The 16309-nt window shown below is 45.1% G+C and overlaps 1 protein-coding gene across 4 annotated transcripts in view; it reads right to left on the bottom strand.

The window, feature by feature from the left end:
• LOC144689633 (uncharacterized) overlaps nt 1-16309 on the bottom strand; it is a 188791-nt gene that overhangs the window by 41502 nt on the left and 130980 nt on the right. For 3 of the 4 annotated variants that reach the window (XM_078556874.1, XM_078556877.1, XM_078556876.1), the window contains one exon: nt 5639-5737. The exons of the other annotated variant lie outside the window; for it this stretch is intronic. In XM_078556874.1, coding sequence (XP_078413000.1) covers nt 5639-5737 — 99 coding nt within the window. The remainder of the gene's footprint in view (nt 1-5638; nt 5738-16309) is intronic. 4 annotated transcript variants of the gene reach the window in all.

The following is a 16309-nucleotide window of genomic DNA, read 5'->3' as shown; positions in this document are numbered from 1 at the left end:
TTTGCCATGGCAAACTGTAGGTGCCTTGTCACCACTGCAGTTGAGATTAATTAAATCAGGAGTTGAATCTGAGAGCTGCTGGATCTATTAGACTCAAAGGTAAACTTCAGGATAGCCAACCTATTGACAGGGCACACAAAACATTACACTAAGTTGCAGCAGGAGAGAGGAACAACAAAGCGGGAGAGATTTTTTGCCACTTTTCTCTTTTTCTGAAGGGGTTGTCTTCTGCTTAAACATGGTTCCACAGGCCAATTCTTCACAAGAACCTTGCAATGTAGCCACTTTTCATGAATGGGTCCAAAGTTATTCAATGTGAGAGCACTGTAGTTGGGGCTGATCTTCTTAATGCTGAACATCCACGTGTGCATTTTTTAGAATCACACTGAGCTCTCAGTCTCAGCTTGTGGATAGCATCTCAGCTGAGACCAAGTACTTATAGGAGAGCACAGAAGAAAACCTGAACAAGAGACATTTCAATGGCCAGCCTCACACTTGAAGAATGACCACTTGGATGATATGCTGAAGGACAATCTGTGCCATGGAACCATAACCAAGCATAAGTCAACATTATCAGATGGGGGTGAAAGTGTGCATATCATCTCTGGACTCTTTTTATGCCTGTGACAAACATACAAGAATAAAGATCAGCTGGTCCATCAAACCTTTTTCCATACCACATCCACGGCACATTATCATCACCATCTACCCAACCCCCATTCACCCAGCAGCCAAACACTGTTCTAAGGGAGGTGAAAAAAACCCATGGAAAGTACCTTTGGTTAATTTAAAGGGGAAAATAGGAAATTCTTCTTCCACCACCACAGCTAATCAGGAGAGTTTCAAGTGACTGGCAGGCCCATTCCCCTATTCCCGCTGTAATCAGCTGGAGGTTTCCTTACCCATGTTTGACTTAATGCCATGAGACTTCATTGGGTCTGGAGTCAATGTTGATGACTTCCAGGGCAACTCCCTCCTGAATGTATACCACTGTGCCACTACCTCTGGTGGGTCTGTCCTGCTGGTGGGACAGGACATACCCAGGGATGGTGATGGTGGCGTCTGGGACATAGTAAGTTATGATTTGGTGAGCATGACTATGTCAGGCTGTTGCTTGACCAGTTTGTGCAACAGCTCTCCCAATTTTGGCACAAGCTCACCACCACCTTCTCAAGCATAGTTAGGGATGGGCAATAAATGCTGGCCTAGCCAGTGATGCCCACATCCCATGAATGGATAACTTTTTAAAAAGATAATAAAGAGGACTTTTCAGGGTTGACAGGGCGGGGTATACTGTTGTCAATTCCAGTGCCTAGAGCGATGCTGGGTGGTCTGTCCGGTTTCTTTTCTTTTTGACTTTGTAGCAGTTTGATGCAGCTCAGTGGCTTGCTAGGCTATTTCAGAGGGCATTTAATTGTCAACCACATTGCTGTGGGTCTGGAGTCACATATAGTCAGACCAGGTAAGGCTGGCAGATTTCCTTTTCTAAAGAGCATTAGTGAACCAGATGTTTTTTTCTGATAATCGACATCGACCCTCCTCTAAACCTTTGTCAGGGCCTCTGGATCACTCCATCATGTGAGGGTACTAAAACTGGGCACGGTATTCTAGGTGAGGTGACTACAGGATCAGAATAGTATTTTTTGTTTTACATTTAATTGTTCTAACAATACATCTTAACATTCAATTTCTTTATAAAATAGCCTTTCAACACTGGTCATGAGTGTAATTCCTGGGTTCTTCTCCTACTCAACAAAAGCTGCTTAGTGCACAAGTGGTGCTGCCCCCATCCAAGTTTATAATCATGTTACATTTATACATATTAAATCCATTCGCAAGATATAGGGACATTCTCCATTATATCTAGACCTGTTTGCAGTCTATTTTTCTCATCTAAAGTTAATACACGCTATATATACATGTACCATCTACAAACTTGCCAATAGTTCCCCTGAGTCTTCAATAATGCTTGATGAATGATAAGCAGCAAGACATGCAGAAAGAAAATGTCACAGTTAAGTAGGAAGATAGTTTCCAGTGCTTCCCAGCCTCATGTCACAAGTACTTTCATTCCTTTCCCCTCCACCCTGAATGCTGCCAGACGTCCATTCCCCACTCCAAACCCTTCCCAGCTTGTGACCCCTTTTCCCACTCCATCTGTACACCAATTTCAACCATTTATTGTCAGTGTTAAACTCTCTCTCAGTTACCCTTGTAACAGCATATCTACAACATTTTCACTCCACCTCATCTTCAACCTAGTATATGTTGTCTTCCATCCTTCTACATACCACAGACCTTTAGAAAGAAGTGAGAGACAGATGTTGGGTACATCAGTAATAAAATATATGTCCCAGAGAAAAACTGAAGATGTTTGAGGAAGACAGAGGATTGGAGATAGTTACAGAAGATTAACATAAAACAATGTTAGGCAGAATGATAGATGCCAGGATGAGAGAGCATGACAGCTATTGAAAGTGAGAAAGAGCGAAAGTGAAACGGTGTGAGTGTGCACGTGTGTGTATGTGAGAGAGGGACAGAAAGGATATGAACACCCACAGGCATTAGCTAGCTGGAAAGGGACAGTTTCAGGAAGTGAGATGTAAGTTGTTAATGAGCAATGCCACAGAAGCTGATATTATAATACATCATATATTAAACAGTACAATATCAAAACACTATCTTCTGATTCATTGTAAGCAACACTGTGGAAGACTACCAACCAATGTAATGATGGAGTTTATGTGAGTGAAATTTCACTTTGGCGATAATGTAAAACAAGTGATAGCGAATTGGCACATGTTTTAATAGAATATTGGGCAAGGTGCAAAACACGTTTCGATTATTTATTGCCATTTTATGCTACCACCAAATTCAAACTTCATCTGTACTCATTGAATTTCTCACAATAGGAAAGCATATCAGCAATTCATGCATATAGGTCAGCATTCCTCTTTGTTTCTCATTTATTAAAATTCAGAAATACCTGCCCTCTCCTTATTGCAGGAGTTCATTTTTTCCTTAAATGGTTCTTGTTTCCACTACTTTACATGGAAATCCATTCTACATATTGATCATCCTTTGTGTGAAGTGGAACTTCCTGACATTGGTCCTAATTTTGCTTCTTGCTAGAATGAACCTGTGCCCCATTGTCGTTCTCTCACAATTGAGCTTTAAGTAACACTCTAGATCTACTTTTCCGTTTCATTTGCTGTCTCACAAGTGTCTACATGATCATCTCTCTGTCATTTTATTTCAAGGCTGAAAAATCTAGGCAGTGGACATTTGTCAGCGCCTGAGTTTAAGTGTAAAGGCAGCGATGCAGCTGCAACATGTGCCAGGACCGAGAAGCCCGAAGCTGCTTGTTTGGATGTGTTGAGCATTGATTCTGCTAAAACTCTTAGGCCTCTTTCAATTTTGGCCTAAATCATTGCAATATCATTAATGGAGTACATGCATCACCTATTTGTCATACCCATACTTTACATACATCACACTCTCCTGCATTCAATTCCTTTTAACATATCTCTGCATATTCCATGGGGGTACTTCTAACTGCTACCGGGGAAACTGCTGGTTTAAGTTAGTTCCCTGCCTAACCACAGCAACCCAAGGACAAGGCAATTTTAACCATCTGGCTTCATTATGTCCCATCTTGTCCACTTTCCAAGGTTCCTTCCCCACCCAGCATTCAGTATTGTGAAACAGAAGTTCTGGGGGAGGAAGCATAAACTTTCCTTGCGGCTCCTGAGGGAGCACTCCTGTTCCTCCTGGCCCCATCGCGGAAAGCCATGGCTAAGTTGGTGGAACTATCGTCTCTGAATCAGAAGCTTATGGGTCCAGTTATGAAGTCCCAGTTCAGCAATTTGATCACAAAATGTAGGCTGATGTTTCAGTGCCACACTGAGGGGGAGAGCTGCACTCTTGGAGGTGCCATCTTTGCATGAGATGTCAAACTAAAGCCTGTCTGCCCTCTCAGGTGGTCATAAAAGACTCCATGCCAATATTTCAGAAAATAGCTGGGAGTTCGCCCTGGTGTCCTGGACAATATCTATCCCTCAACTAATATCACTAAAACAGCTCACATGTTCATTAGCACATTGCTGTCTGTGGGGCCGTGCTGTGCACAAATTGGCTGCTGTGTTTCCTACAGTAACAATGACTGTACTTCAAAAGTACTTCATTGTCTGTAAAGCACTTTGGAAGGTCCTAAGGCCATAAAAGTTGCTTTAGAAATGCAAGTCTTCTTTTCTTTAAAAAGTTCACCTGGATGCCCTCTTCAGCTTTCCAATCCTTTTCATGCTAACTTTCACCTGACAGCATTGGACCCGTCCTCAGAATCACACCAGTTGGTAAGTTACCCAGGGCAATTCAACTGTCCACCTGCCTGGTTTCTGCTGGATGACAAGGGTTAAAATCACTGCACCCCATATTCATCCTTGTGACATCATTTGCTTTGCTTTCTTCATGGTTTGTAAAGAACCTCTTTTCTCTTCATTTTATTTCTGATTTTATTTTGTTCATCAATTTACGGTCATTCATATTAAGTTTCATATTCATCATAACTGCTCAGATTTATGTCTTGAAAGGTGTTCCACATGTCTTCTGATTTAGTATTGAATAAACACCACCAAGTCAATTTTTGGACATACTTGCCCTGATCATAGTAATGTTTCTGCACTTCTGTCTGTACATGCCTGCCATTCTTTTGCACCTGTTGTAATGTGACAAACACCTGTGGCAAAGTCAACCTTTACCTTGTATTCAGCTGATCCCAGCAACCCATCACAACAACGGAACACTTAGCTTAGCTAATGGAGGATTACAATTTAGGTGCAATCCACTTAATACACCCATCGAGTGTAAACACAATTTTCCAATGTGCCCATAGCGAGGGAAAAATAGGGCCATTCAGTTTTGGAGACAATTATAAATTTATCACAATGTTACTAATTGATTTGGAATGTCTGCTTGCACATGTCCATGGCAAATATATTTTTAATATAAATTCATATAAAAGTTGCCATGTAAAAATTTGAACATCTGGCTCCAAAAATATTCTGCATGGAACTGGTTCAAAAGGACACCAGACCTAACGTTTAAACATTTCTCTCTATTGTCTTGTATTATAACACAAAGAGCAAACTGACAAGTAGGGAGACTATTCCCTTGCAGGTGGCTTGATCTTCAAACTAATACTATACTGGAGAAATCTAGAATTTTAAGGAGTTACAGTATTTTAAGGTATGCATATTGAAAGGTGCCTCACACAGCTGAAGGAGGTGTAGCTCCGTGTCTTTGATGCTGTGAGAACAGTTGTTGAGCTTTGTAGTTCCCAGCTCTGTGTATGTGTTACCTCAGTAAAAGTGTATAGTGACTCCCTGGAGCAGGAAGCAGTTTATACTGTAGTGGCCAGTGTAACCCAGTCTATTGTTTAGGCCCATTCTCCACAATATACTAATTGCTTTTACCATGATAAAGAGGAGTATTCGTCTGCTTTTCTTTTTCTCTCATTCATTTCTTCTGCTTGCTTTCTACAAGCTTGGGAGTCCAATTGTTACAGTCACATCTTGTCCTTAACCAGACGGAATCATGAAAGGAACATAAGTAAACATTACAACTTAAAATAAAGACTTACTCCAGGTATTCCTGACTTGGGTCTGGAATTTATCACAGTCTGGGTGTTGCTTTGCTTTGTTGAAAACATTTGGAAAGCAGAGGGATGAGGAACCATAACCTAATTGAAGAGGTACAGAGGAGAGACAATATAATGAATCTTGTACTAATACCATAAAACAAAAGCATTTTAAACTATAACACAACTACTTGCACTATACATTGATGGGTATGCTGGGTTAATGCTCTGTTTTATAGGATGGCATTATGCAAATCCAATGCCACCACAAACAACTTCAAGCAGCCTCTCCAGGGGGTGGAGATACATAGCCACCTGCCCAAATTAAAAGTGGGTGTCAGCACTTATTATACAACAATTGTGTGTCATGGAACATTGTGGGCCCTATCCATGGCCACTCAGGCAAATACCAGAGATCAAACCTTTCTGATATTCTGTGCATCCTGGGCTAATGTGTGGCAAGTTTTGTCAGGCTCAGGAGCAGGACCCTCCGCCAGCACCCCCCTTCCCCCACTACTGCAGGAGATCCTCTCACCTGCTTGTTATGCCCATCGGTAGCCAAAGACAAACATTGTTTGTGAAAAACTTACTCAGAATTTGAGAAGCAACTTCTCAGTTGGAATGAGCTGCGAACTCAGGCAATTACAGGTATATGTGGAAAGTTGTCTTATCCTGACCACAGAATGAACCTTCAACATTAATATTGACACAGTTGCATGATGAATTGCTAGACACTGCTGTGCTGTGCAGTACACTGCTCTAGGCTCCCTAAGGTGGCAGAAAGGATCCCTGAATTTAAACCCATCCACTGGGGGCACTCGTCCACATCAGGGGTAAAGTTTCTCACTGGAGGGATCTCCCTGTGAAAAATGAAAACAAAGAAGTGTGCACACAAAATGGAGGGAACTTTCAAGAAACAGTTCAAGCTGTGAAGCATAAATACCCTCAAGCCTGTGCAGAAGAGATCATGCTCCATATATCTTCCCTGGATTCTGATAGAAGACAGACAGCGGAAAGCAGGAGGTTCCCTTGCTGGTTGATGTAGAATAGCTGCTTATCGCAATTCAGGCCTTGCAGCTGGAGGAAGAGAAGCATCTGCAATGCCAACCAATTTAGAGGATTTGTCTTGTATAGGCAGAAACTTGTCAACTGGTGTACAGACATTCCAGTGACTGTGTGTATTCCCAAATGGGAAATATAGGACTGTTGCAGCAACTCAATGCACGGAATTTTTCAGTTGGCGTGTGGGGGTGGGCCCGACACGCCGACGTGTAATATGATGCGTGATAACACCGGGCGTGTGTCCCGACACCATCGCACTGTCTCGTGATGTTTTGTTTGGCGGGCGGATGCCAGAGTCGGCTGCACGCCCGCTGATATTTAAACTGCCTATTAAGGCCATTAAGGAAGTAATTAATGTAACTGTTAATGCTGCCCGTCCAACCTTAAGGTTTGATGGAAGAGTCTGTCTGCCTTCAGGCTGAGGTGATAGCGCCGGCATGCCAATGCACCAAGGCCAACACTGGTAGGATGGCAGCCGCCATGGAGACCTTGGTCCAGGATGTCACTCCTGAACTTCATTGCCGATGCCATAGTTGGCTTCCAACAGTGTGTACGCAAGAGGGGTGCGGAGCAGCCCGATCTTACTCCAGCTACCCTTCCTCCTCGAGGAGTCAGCCAGGGGCCCTCAGGCACTCTTAGGGAGGAGGAGCAGCAGCTCTAACCCCCAAGAGTGTCTGGCCCATCGAAATTCCTGTGATCTCAGCAGCTCCAGCTCCTCAGGCTGAGGAGGGTGCCACTGCTACGCAGCAGGACCCCGAAAGCAGGCCGGGCCCCTCAAAGATTCGGCCTTCCAGAGAAAAGACGTCTGCCAAGGTCATCACAGACAGGGCGTAGCAGTCAGCAGGCTGTCTCCACCTCTGCTGTGGATGTCGGAGGAGCATCAAGATGGAGCGACAGGGTTAGGAAAGTCAAGAAGATGTAGTTGCACAGCCCGGGCACAGGTGTTAATCATTTGTACATAATGTTCACTATTGTAAATAAATTCCCAAGAATGTCTCCCTGCCTATGGCTCCTTGTTCTGATGGGCAGTGTTCGTGTCACTCAGATGCACAAGATAAAGGCAGGTGTCTCAGTCCAGGGCCTCTTCCATGTGCTTTGTGCAGCCTTCAGACCAAAGTGATGGTCCGGCCTCACACTCACTGGACACATTACTGATACCTGCACCTCAGCGGTGCTTGTCATTGCTGCCAGAATGTAGTGGGCAGGCATCACAGAGTTACATCATTCTCTCTGTGTGCTCTCAACACCTTTAAGGTGGGGCTGGCCCCCATCTCTTCAGCATATGTGACCAGTAACGTTGTGGTCCTGAGATAGTCAGGTGCTGAATGCGGACAAAGGATGAGATGCTTTTAAAGTTTCACGGCTGCGTCTCTATGATATGACCCTGATCACAGAGCACAAGTGAGCTGCCCTCAGCCAGACAGGAGTCAAACATTCTCAGAGGCTGGGTGCATATCTATGGAGTGTCCTCACTGCATGTTGTCATCATCCTCCTGGAATCAAGCAACTATTACGGCCACCACTGCATCTCCATGACAGGAGCCTTTTCACAGAGGGTATGTGCGTTGCCATAAGCCAGACTGGAGTCAAACATTTATAGATGCAATGAAGTGTCCTCACTGCATGTCATCATCATCCTCCACAAATCTAGCAGCTATGAGCGTGCCTGCCTCGTTTGGCCAGTGCGATGGATTCACCGCCATTATTGTTGCTTTTGAGGACCTCCTCATCCTCATCACTGTCGATGTCCTCCTCATTGGAGGAGACCTCCAGCTCCTGCATCTCCTATTCAGCCAGGTCCTCTCCCCATTGCAGCGCTAGGTTATAAAGGGCCCAGCAGGCAACGACGATGTGTGACACTCTCTGTTGACTATATTGCAGGGCTCCAACAGGCACCAGAACCTCTCTTTCAGCATCCCAATGGTCTGCTCTACTTTGCTGCAGTCTGAGGCTGCTGAATGGGTGTCATCAGCCATGTCCTCTGCGGGTAGCCCTTGTCCCCAAAGAGCCATCTCTGTAACCTCTGTAGACCCTGGAAGATGTCAGGGAACTGTGATCAATTGAGAATGTAGCAGTCATGGACACTCCCTGGAAACCGTGCGTAGACCTGCAAGATGTGTTTCTGCTGGTCGCACACCAGCTGCACATTCAGCGAGTGGAAGCCCTTGTGGTTGACATAGTTGACCATGTGTTGTGACAGAGATCTGAGCACCACATGAGTGCAGTCGATGGCACTCTGTACCTGTGGGAAACCCGAGATCTGGGCAAATCCAATCGCTCTTGCATCCTGGCTCTCCTGGTCCCGGGCGAAATGCACAAAGTTGTGTGCCCTGGCAAAGATGGCATCCATGACATCATGGATGTATTTGTGGGTGGAGGCTTGTGATACCCCACAGAAGTCCCCTGTGGAGCCCTGAAAGGAGCCACTTCCATAGAAATTGAGCATCGCGGTCACTTTCATGGCCACTGGCAGTAGATGCCCTCCACATTAACTTGACGCCAAATCCTGCAGTAACTGGCAGATGTGACTGATCAGTTCCCTGGATCTGAGCAGTCATCAGCGAAACTGGTTCTCGGGCATCTGCAGGAATGAAAGGCGGTGTCTATAGACCCAGCTATGCACTGACCAACGATGGCTCGCTGTGGCTCTTCAGCAGCTTGTACGGGAGACCCAGCTTCCCTCCACTCCTGAGGGTGCTGCTCCTCCCTCTGCACATCCAGGCACCTCCATTGCTCTCTTCTCCATCATTTCTGCTCTCTGTATGCCACGAGGCATACAGCAAGGTCACCGGGCTCCGTGCTCCTGATGTACTCCTTCTGCAGGATGAAAGAGTAGCATGGGTTAGCTTAGGTATACTAAGATCCTCTCTTGGTTAAGTCTGAAGGCCCCTTAACGCATCCCAGAGAGTACTGGCCACCACTTGTACGGCCAGAGTTTAGTGCGCTGCATGGCTGCCCGAAACCCCACCCTCCACCACCTCACTCCACCTGACGGATTGGCGGCAACTTTGCCCACTGGGCTGCATGCTGTGCTCTCAGCTCAGGCACAGGCATTCTCCTAACCCACACTGCAAGGCTGCACTGTTAGCTTGAACCATGGGGGAGACTGGTCCAAACCAGGGTGATGACTTTGCAAAGGGCTGTGAGCGCCTCCACACGTGACTGCTCCATGGCCGGTTTTAGCAATGAGTTGTCCAACTGTTCTGCAGTCCACTAAAATGCTCATTAGTTTGAAGTCTGTGCCCATGGGGGTGAAAAACTCTGGAGCACTTGGTAGCACTTTCATGCCGCTGCATTGCTTGAGTGGGCAGATAAGCTGGAGGCCCGACTCCACGCATGTCAATGTGGCTGCGTCTGAACTGTCTCAGCTGCAGAGCAATGGTCACTTTATACAAGGTTTCCCAGATGAGTGGCCGCTTCCCTCCCCCTGACCCCGCACGTGCTTGTGCACTGCCTTCAACAGCAGGGCAGCTCTTGACACCCCCTCAACCTTGAAATCTAACCGGCAACCCTCGCAAGTGCTGCACAACGTTATGGTGCACTCACCTCCGGGTTCCCCTCGAGGTGCAGCTCACGTAGTGCACACCTTATATATGCTGTTGTGAAACACGTCGCCGTGCTATCATGCCGACATGGACAGACCGATCCAGCGTGACGGGATGATTCCAGCAGGCTGACCATACAATGATACACTGATGTATTACAATGGGGCTCCCGACATCTGATGGCAAGAGGTGCGGCCCGTCATCGACGGACTGAATGGACGATTGCAAATTGGTTTCACGACGTCGTGCAACCAGTTTTTGGCCTTCTAGCCATATTGTCCACTCACGTTGCTGAGCATGTCCGACGCCAGCTGGCATGGAAAATTCCACCCTATGAATCTATAAACCTATTTATTATGTGCTTAATGCTGATTTTGGCCAACAGAAGGTGGCACTAAGCATAGGAATATATCAATACCTTTGTCTAACAAAAATCTATCAGTCTCAGTTTGAAATTTTCCATTAACCTAGCCACACAACTTTTTGAGGGAAACAGTTCCAAATTTCCTTGATGTGAAGCGTAGATATGAATCGCCTCGCCAAGAAAAAGTTAGTGAGTAGAGTTCTATTTCTCTGGTTCACATCACAGCTCCTGCTAACCAGTACCAATGGCCATGCTCTGACTGCAGTCCCCCTGCATACTCTCTGAATGAAAGAATGGTGTCTGGTGCAGAGGGTTCTACACTGAGGAGGGAAAAAATATAAAAACAGATAGAAAAAATTAGATGTAAGAACTATGTTAAAACTTCACAAGAGTTTGTCCTACAACAAACAAAGCCTTATGTTGCAACAACAATTTACCTCAGTGGTCAACATGTTGGATTTTCAATTAAGTTTTTACAGAAGGGTATATTTAGCTTACATTAATACTCGTAAACAATGCCTCTTTAACAAAGCTGCTGGATAAACAGATTACATTTACTTACACAGATATTTAGAACTGTTTTTGGATTATCACAGACTGGATTACCAAATCAGCATTTTCATTCCTGATTGAATGTAATTCATTTAGCACAAATATAGGTGAGTAATCCCAATTTTTCCAAAATGTTTTATATTTCATTTGGCTGCATGCATTTTTTGTAAACATTTTCCATTATAGATGGCTAGAATGGAAATGCCAATGTAAACATGTTACCAGTGTCACCAGTGGAGTTACTGTGGCACAGTTTCCACGGCGATATAAAATATAAAAATGTAATTCTTATTTAGCCATTACTTATTCCAGTAATGCCAACAATATGTATATATTTTAAAAAGATAGTTGATAACTGTTTTGATTGTTCAGGCCAGTGGAAAAAACCCAACAATACATTTACTTATACAAAGGCTTATTATTCTTTCCTCCCCATTTCTCCTGAAGGCATTCATTAGCTGATAGTGCACATCTATTGCTGCTTTTCACCCCCCAAAATCATGTTTAAGTGACTATTATTCACATGTGGTCTTTGACGATGAGCGTTGGTGGGCTATTTTCCTTTAGGAGATATGATAACAAAGCTCGATCCCATTCTCACTTGGTGGTTCACAACAATTGCAATTTCTGTCAGGTTCACTGAAACATGATCAAGGTGGGATGCCTGATGGATTTCCCTCTTACTAACCCACAAGATGCCAATGTCAATCATTGCACCATTGTCACTACTCCAGCTAATTCAGTAAAGATCAGAGATTGGTGCATTCTCAGTCTGTACTGCGCAGCTACTCACTGAATAGAATTGATGAGATATTAGTGCAGGTATAATAACATATATATATATATAATATATATATATGGATAAGTTCAGGAGTTTATTTCAAACATCCCTATGGTATATATGCTCTGTGGTGGCAGCCTTTCCTCTCATAAGATGATGATTTGTGCCATGGTGGTTAACTCTGTGTGAAGTACCGCCTCGTGTGGCTCAGTTGCCCAGGCGTCTCTGCCATGTTTGGTGCCGAGAAAGAGAGTGAGCTGAGAAGGTGCATGATTTGCTGGTTTCTGTTTTTTCTGGACCCTCTCCTCAGCCAGGTGAGGTTTTTGTTTCTGGTTGCCTCTTCCAATGTCCTTCCAAACAGTCAGTCTGCAGAGGTTACAGCCATCGGTGGCTGTCTCCCTGTTATCAGTGTGAATGTCCGCCATCTTCATATCTTGCTTGCAGGTGTCCTTGTAGCAGAAGTATGGACACCCAGGAGGTCGTGGCCCAGTGGTCAGTTCATAGCACAGAAGATCTTTGTGTATATGGCCTTCATCCATTCAAAGAAAGTGGCCGAGTAGTGCAGAAGTCATTGGCTGAGCAATGAGTGTACGCTGGTGGAATTAGCATGCTCCAGGACCTCTGAGCTGGTGACCCTGACCTGCTTAGAAATACCAAGGATACGTCTGAAACAATGAAGATGTTTTCCAGGTCTCACCAGTGTAGAGGACTGTGATGAGGACACAGGTTTGATAGACTTCCTGTTTGGTGTTCTCAGGCTCCTGTTGCTCCACCCTCTCATTTTCAGTTTGGGCATAACAGCAGACGCTTTTGCAATGTGCTGATTTCAGCATCAAGTGATAGATTGCTGGTGATTATGGAACCTAGATATGTGAAGCTATCAAAAACCTCCAGGATCACAGTCAGTGCTATGGTAGCTGTGTGGACACTATGGGCAGAATATTTCACTCAACGGCGAGTGCACACCCGACTCGAACAAGCATAAAATGACGCGCGATGACACTGGGCGAGCGTCCCGATGTCATTGCACACTCGCGCGATATTTTGCTCGGCGGCTGTGCGTGGGAGTTGGCAACGCACCCGCTGAAAATTAAGCGGCCTATTAAGGCCATTCAAGTTATAATTAAAAGAAAATTTTCACTGCCTGACCAACCTTATGGTTGGCGGGCATGCGAATCGGCCAGGCAGCCTTTGGATTTTTTGTGAAACCTCATCCATGGGCGGGATGAGGTTTCGATCAGTGATTTTAAAAAAATTAAAATTTTTGAAAGTAATTTCTAACATGCCTCTGCTCATGCACGAACTCCCATACACGCCCTCCTCCCACCCAGCACTGAGCGTTGCAATGCGTGATTCACACCGGCTGGCTGTTAATTGGCCAGCCAGTGTGAAATCGTGGTCAGGGTCCGATTGCAGGCGGCGGTCAGTTTCACGGTCATTATCGCTCACCCCCGCCAAGCTCACCCAACAACTAGAAAATCCTGGCCTATGTTTCCAGTTTTGAGAAAATTTGAGCAACAGGTGAAGCTAGTTGCTATATAGTAGCAACACAAGTGGTAATTCTGCCGTCAAGCCAAAAAGACATTCTGTCTGTTACACAAATGAGTATTGTGGTTTATGAATTTCAGTGTCAGTGCGATGCCAGGTATGAAGTCATACGTCCCAGTGACTTGACAAATTGTATCAAACAGCATGTGCCTTCGGCTGTTCGCAACAGGCAAAGTACTGACCATACTCAACCAACCCATTGCCTGTAAAACTCAAAACATAGTGGCCAACATTAGATGTGATTTTGCAATTGGACAACACTTGCTCAACAATCCTGATTGTGCTGAGTATTATACTGAAATCTCATTTAAGATCATCAGTCGTACTTGCAGTGTGGCTCACTTACACATGCTAGAAACTACAGTTATTCATACACAGGGCCCTGTCCTTTGCAGACAGAAGGAGTATGTCCATGTATTATGCCTTTTCTAACTAAACAAAACCTTGGGGGACCACCATTCCGTGGTTCATCCTCATGGCAATGCCCTGACCAACCAGAGTCCACCTGCCTGGTTTGAATTTGAAACAAAGGCTTGGCAGTTAACAGTTAACTGTTCTCTGCTGCATTCTCCATGGCAATGCATTTACCAATCTTGCCAATCAGTCATTATTCTCTTTTCATGCAGTATAAATTGTTGTTCCCTTTACTGTTGGTTTCTCTTGCGTAGCTGTCCTGATGAGTGCAAGACGAAAAGCTGCGATAGCATGTCTCCTTTTTCAGAAATATATACTCCTGCTCTGGCTGAGGTAGGCTTGGGACCTGCCTCCATGCCCTGCCCCTGAGTGTGGAAGGCAATGGCAAACCACCACTGACAAAACCGCCAAGAAAACAGCTCAGGATGAAGCATCAGAAGACAAAGAGCCAAGGACTTGTTTTCAGGCAGAGCATGAATGGAAAATGGAATCATATATACAATAGGAGTTTGAGATAAAGTCATGAAGATATCCAAATTTTATAATATGTTCCCAAAAATATTAATTAAAAAAGATTTACACATAATCATAGAATCACCAGCAATCTGTCGCACAGGATGCTATTCAGCCCATCATGCCTATGCTAGCTCTCAGTAAAAGCTAGTCCAACTCCTCTGCTTTCTCCTCATAGCTGTAAAAATGATTCCCATTTCGTAACTCCCTTTTGAAAATTACTGTTGAATCTCCCTTCACCTCCCTTTCATGCAATACATTCTAGATCATATGTCACTGAGTTAAAAACAAACTTTCTTAGCTCCCCACCCACTGCCACCAATGTCACCCCTGCAACAACCTGTCTCCCTATCACCTCTATGGCTTTTTACCAATTTTATTTTAAATTTGTGTCCTCTGGTTACCTCCTGTCAGTGGAAATAGTTTCTCTCTGTAACTCTATCAAAATCCTTCATCCCTTGGAAAATAATCAAGCAGCATATTCCTTGTATAGGTGGCTACTCCCTTTCCTGCTGCACTACAATCACTCTACCTACTCCACTGGAACTCACTGACCAAGAACAATCTAGTTACTTGTTCATCTCCTTAGTACTATGTTGAATTACATAGACTATATGGCACAGAAACAGGTTATTCAACCTGCCATGCCTACATTTATCCTCCACCGAACCTTCTCCCATCCTTCCTCATTTAATATTATCAGTATAACCCTTTATTCCCTTCTCTCTCATAGGCTTATGCAACTTCTCCTTAAAAACGTATCTATATTATTCATCTCAGCCATTTCCTGTGATTGTGAGTTCCACATTTTCACCACTGTCTGGGTGAGGAACTTTCTCCTGATTTCCCTATTTGATTTCTTGGTGACTATCTTATATTGATGGTCTCTAGGTTAGGATTTCTCCATAAGTGGAAATGCTTTAGCCACAGGTTCCGCCATCGGGACCAGAAGTAGGAGATGTTTTCTCCTAGTTGGGGATCGACCAGCCGTCTGCGTGGTCGTCAGGCGGCCAGCCAATTAAGAGTCGGGAGGCATGAGGGCTGACTACTGAGGGAGCTGAGGTGGGCAGAGAGGCAGAGGAGACAGTGTGAGGTCATGTGGCAGGAGATACTAGCACCATATTTAAAGGGCTGCCAGTACTGAAAATGGTGGGGATTGCCCGGAAACATTTAGGAAGAAGGAAAGCGGCAAAGCGAATGATACAAGGAAGACCCCCTGGGTGGTCCCACAGTTCAGCAATGCCTCCTTGCAGGGTCTTCTCCAGGTTGTAAGGGCAAGGCAGAAGGTCCTCTTCCTCAGGGACAGGAGAAGGAGACCGAGCTGCCTGACAAAGCAAGCCTGGGCAGACGTCACAGAGGAGGTCAGCATCTGTGGGGCTCACCCCCCCGAACCTGAAGTCAGGGCTGCAAGTGCGTCAACAACCTTATTCATTCTGCCAGGGTGAGTATGTCATACCTCTTTGCTCTTTGGGCCTGGCAGGTGGTAATGTGAGAGGCAGTGTTTGGTGGAAAAAAAGTGGCCACCAGTCAGTGGCAAAGGGATCAAGCAGCAGCAATTTGTGTCAAAAGCATGGCAGCACCTCAGTGAGAGGTGCCCGTATGTGAATGCTGACTTCCATAAGGTCCCTGGAGAGTAGAGGCATTCGTGTGCCCCCATCATGGACCACTGGGCTGCCACCAGCGTAGACATTGTGCTTATCTTTGTGGGGAGACTAACATCTTCCTGCATCTTTCTGCTTGCAGGAGAAGACAGCCCATAACCTCAAGGAACAGGCCAAGACTGGCAGAGGCATTCCATTCCTGTCCATCCTGACCCGCATAGAGAAGGAGGTGTTAGAACTGGCAGAGCAGCATGGCGGCCATTCCATTCCTGATGGAGAGACATGAGTGGATAG

Source organism: Cetorhinus maximus, chromosome 14 (genome assembly GCF_964194155.1).
Source record: "Cetorhinus maximus chromosome 14, sCetMax3.hap1.1, whole genome shotgun sequence".
Lineage (NCBI taxonomy): Eukaryota > Metazoa > Chordata > Chondrichthyes > Lamniformes > Cetorhinidae > Cetorhinus > Cetorhinus maximus.
This window is presented reverse-complemented; position numbering and strand designations above follow the sequence as displayed.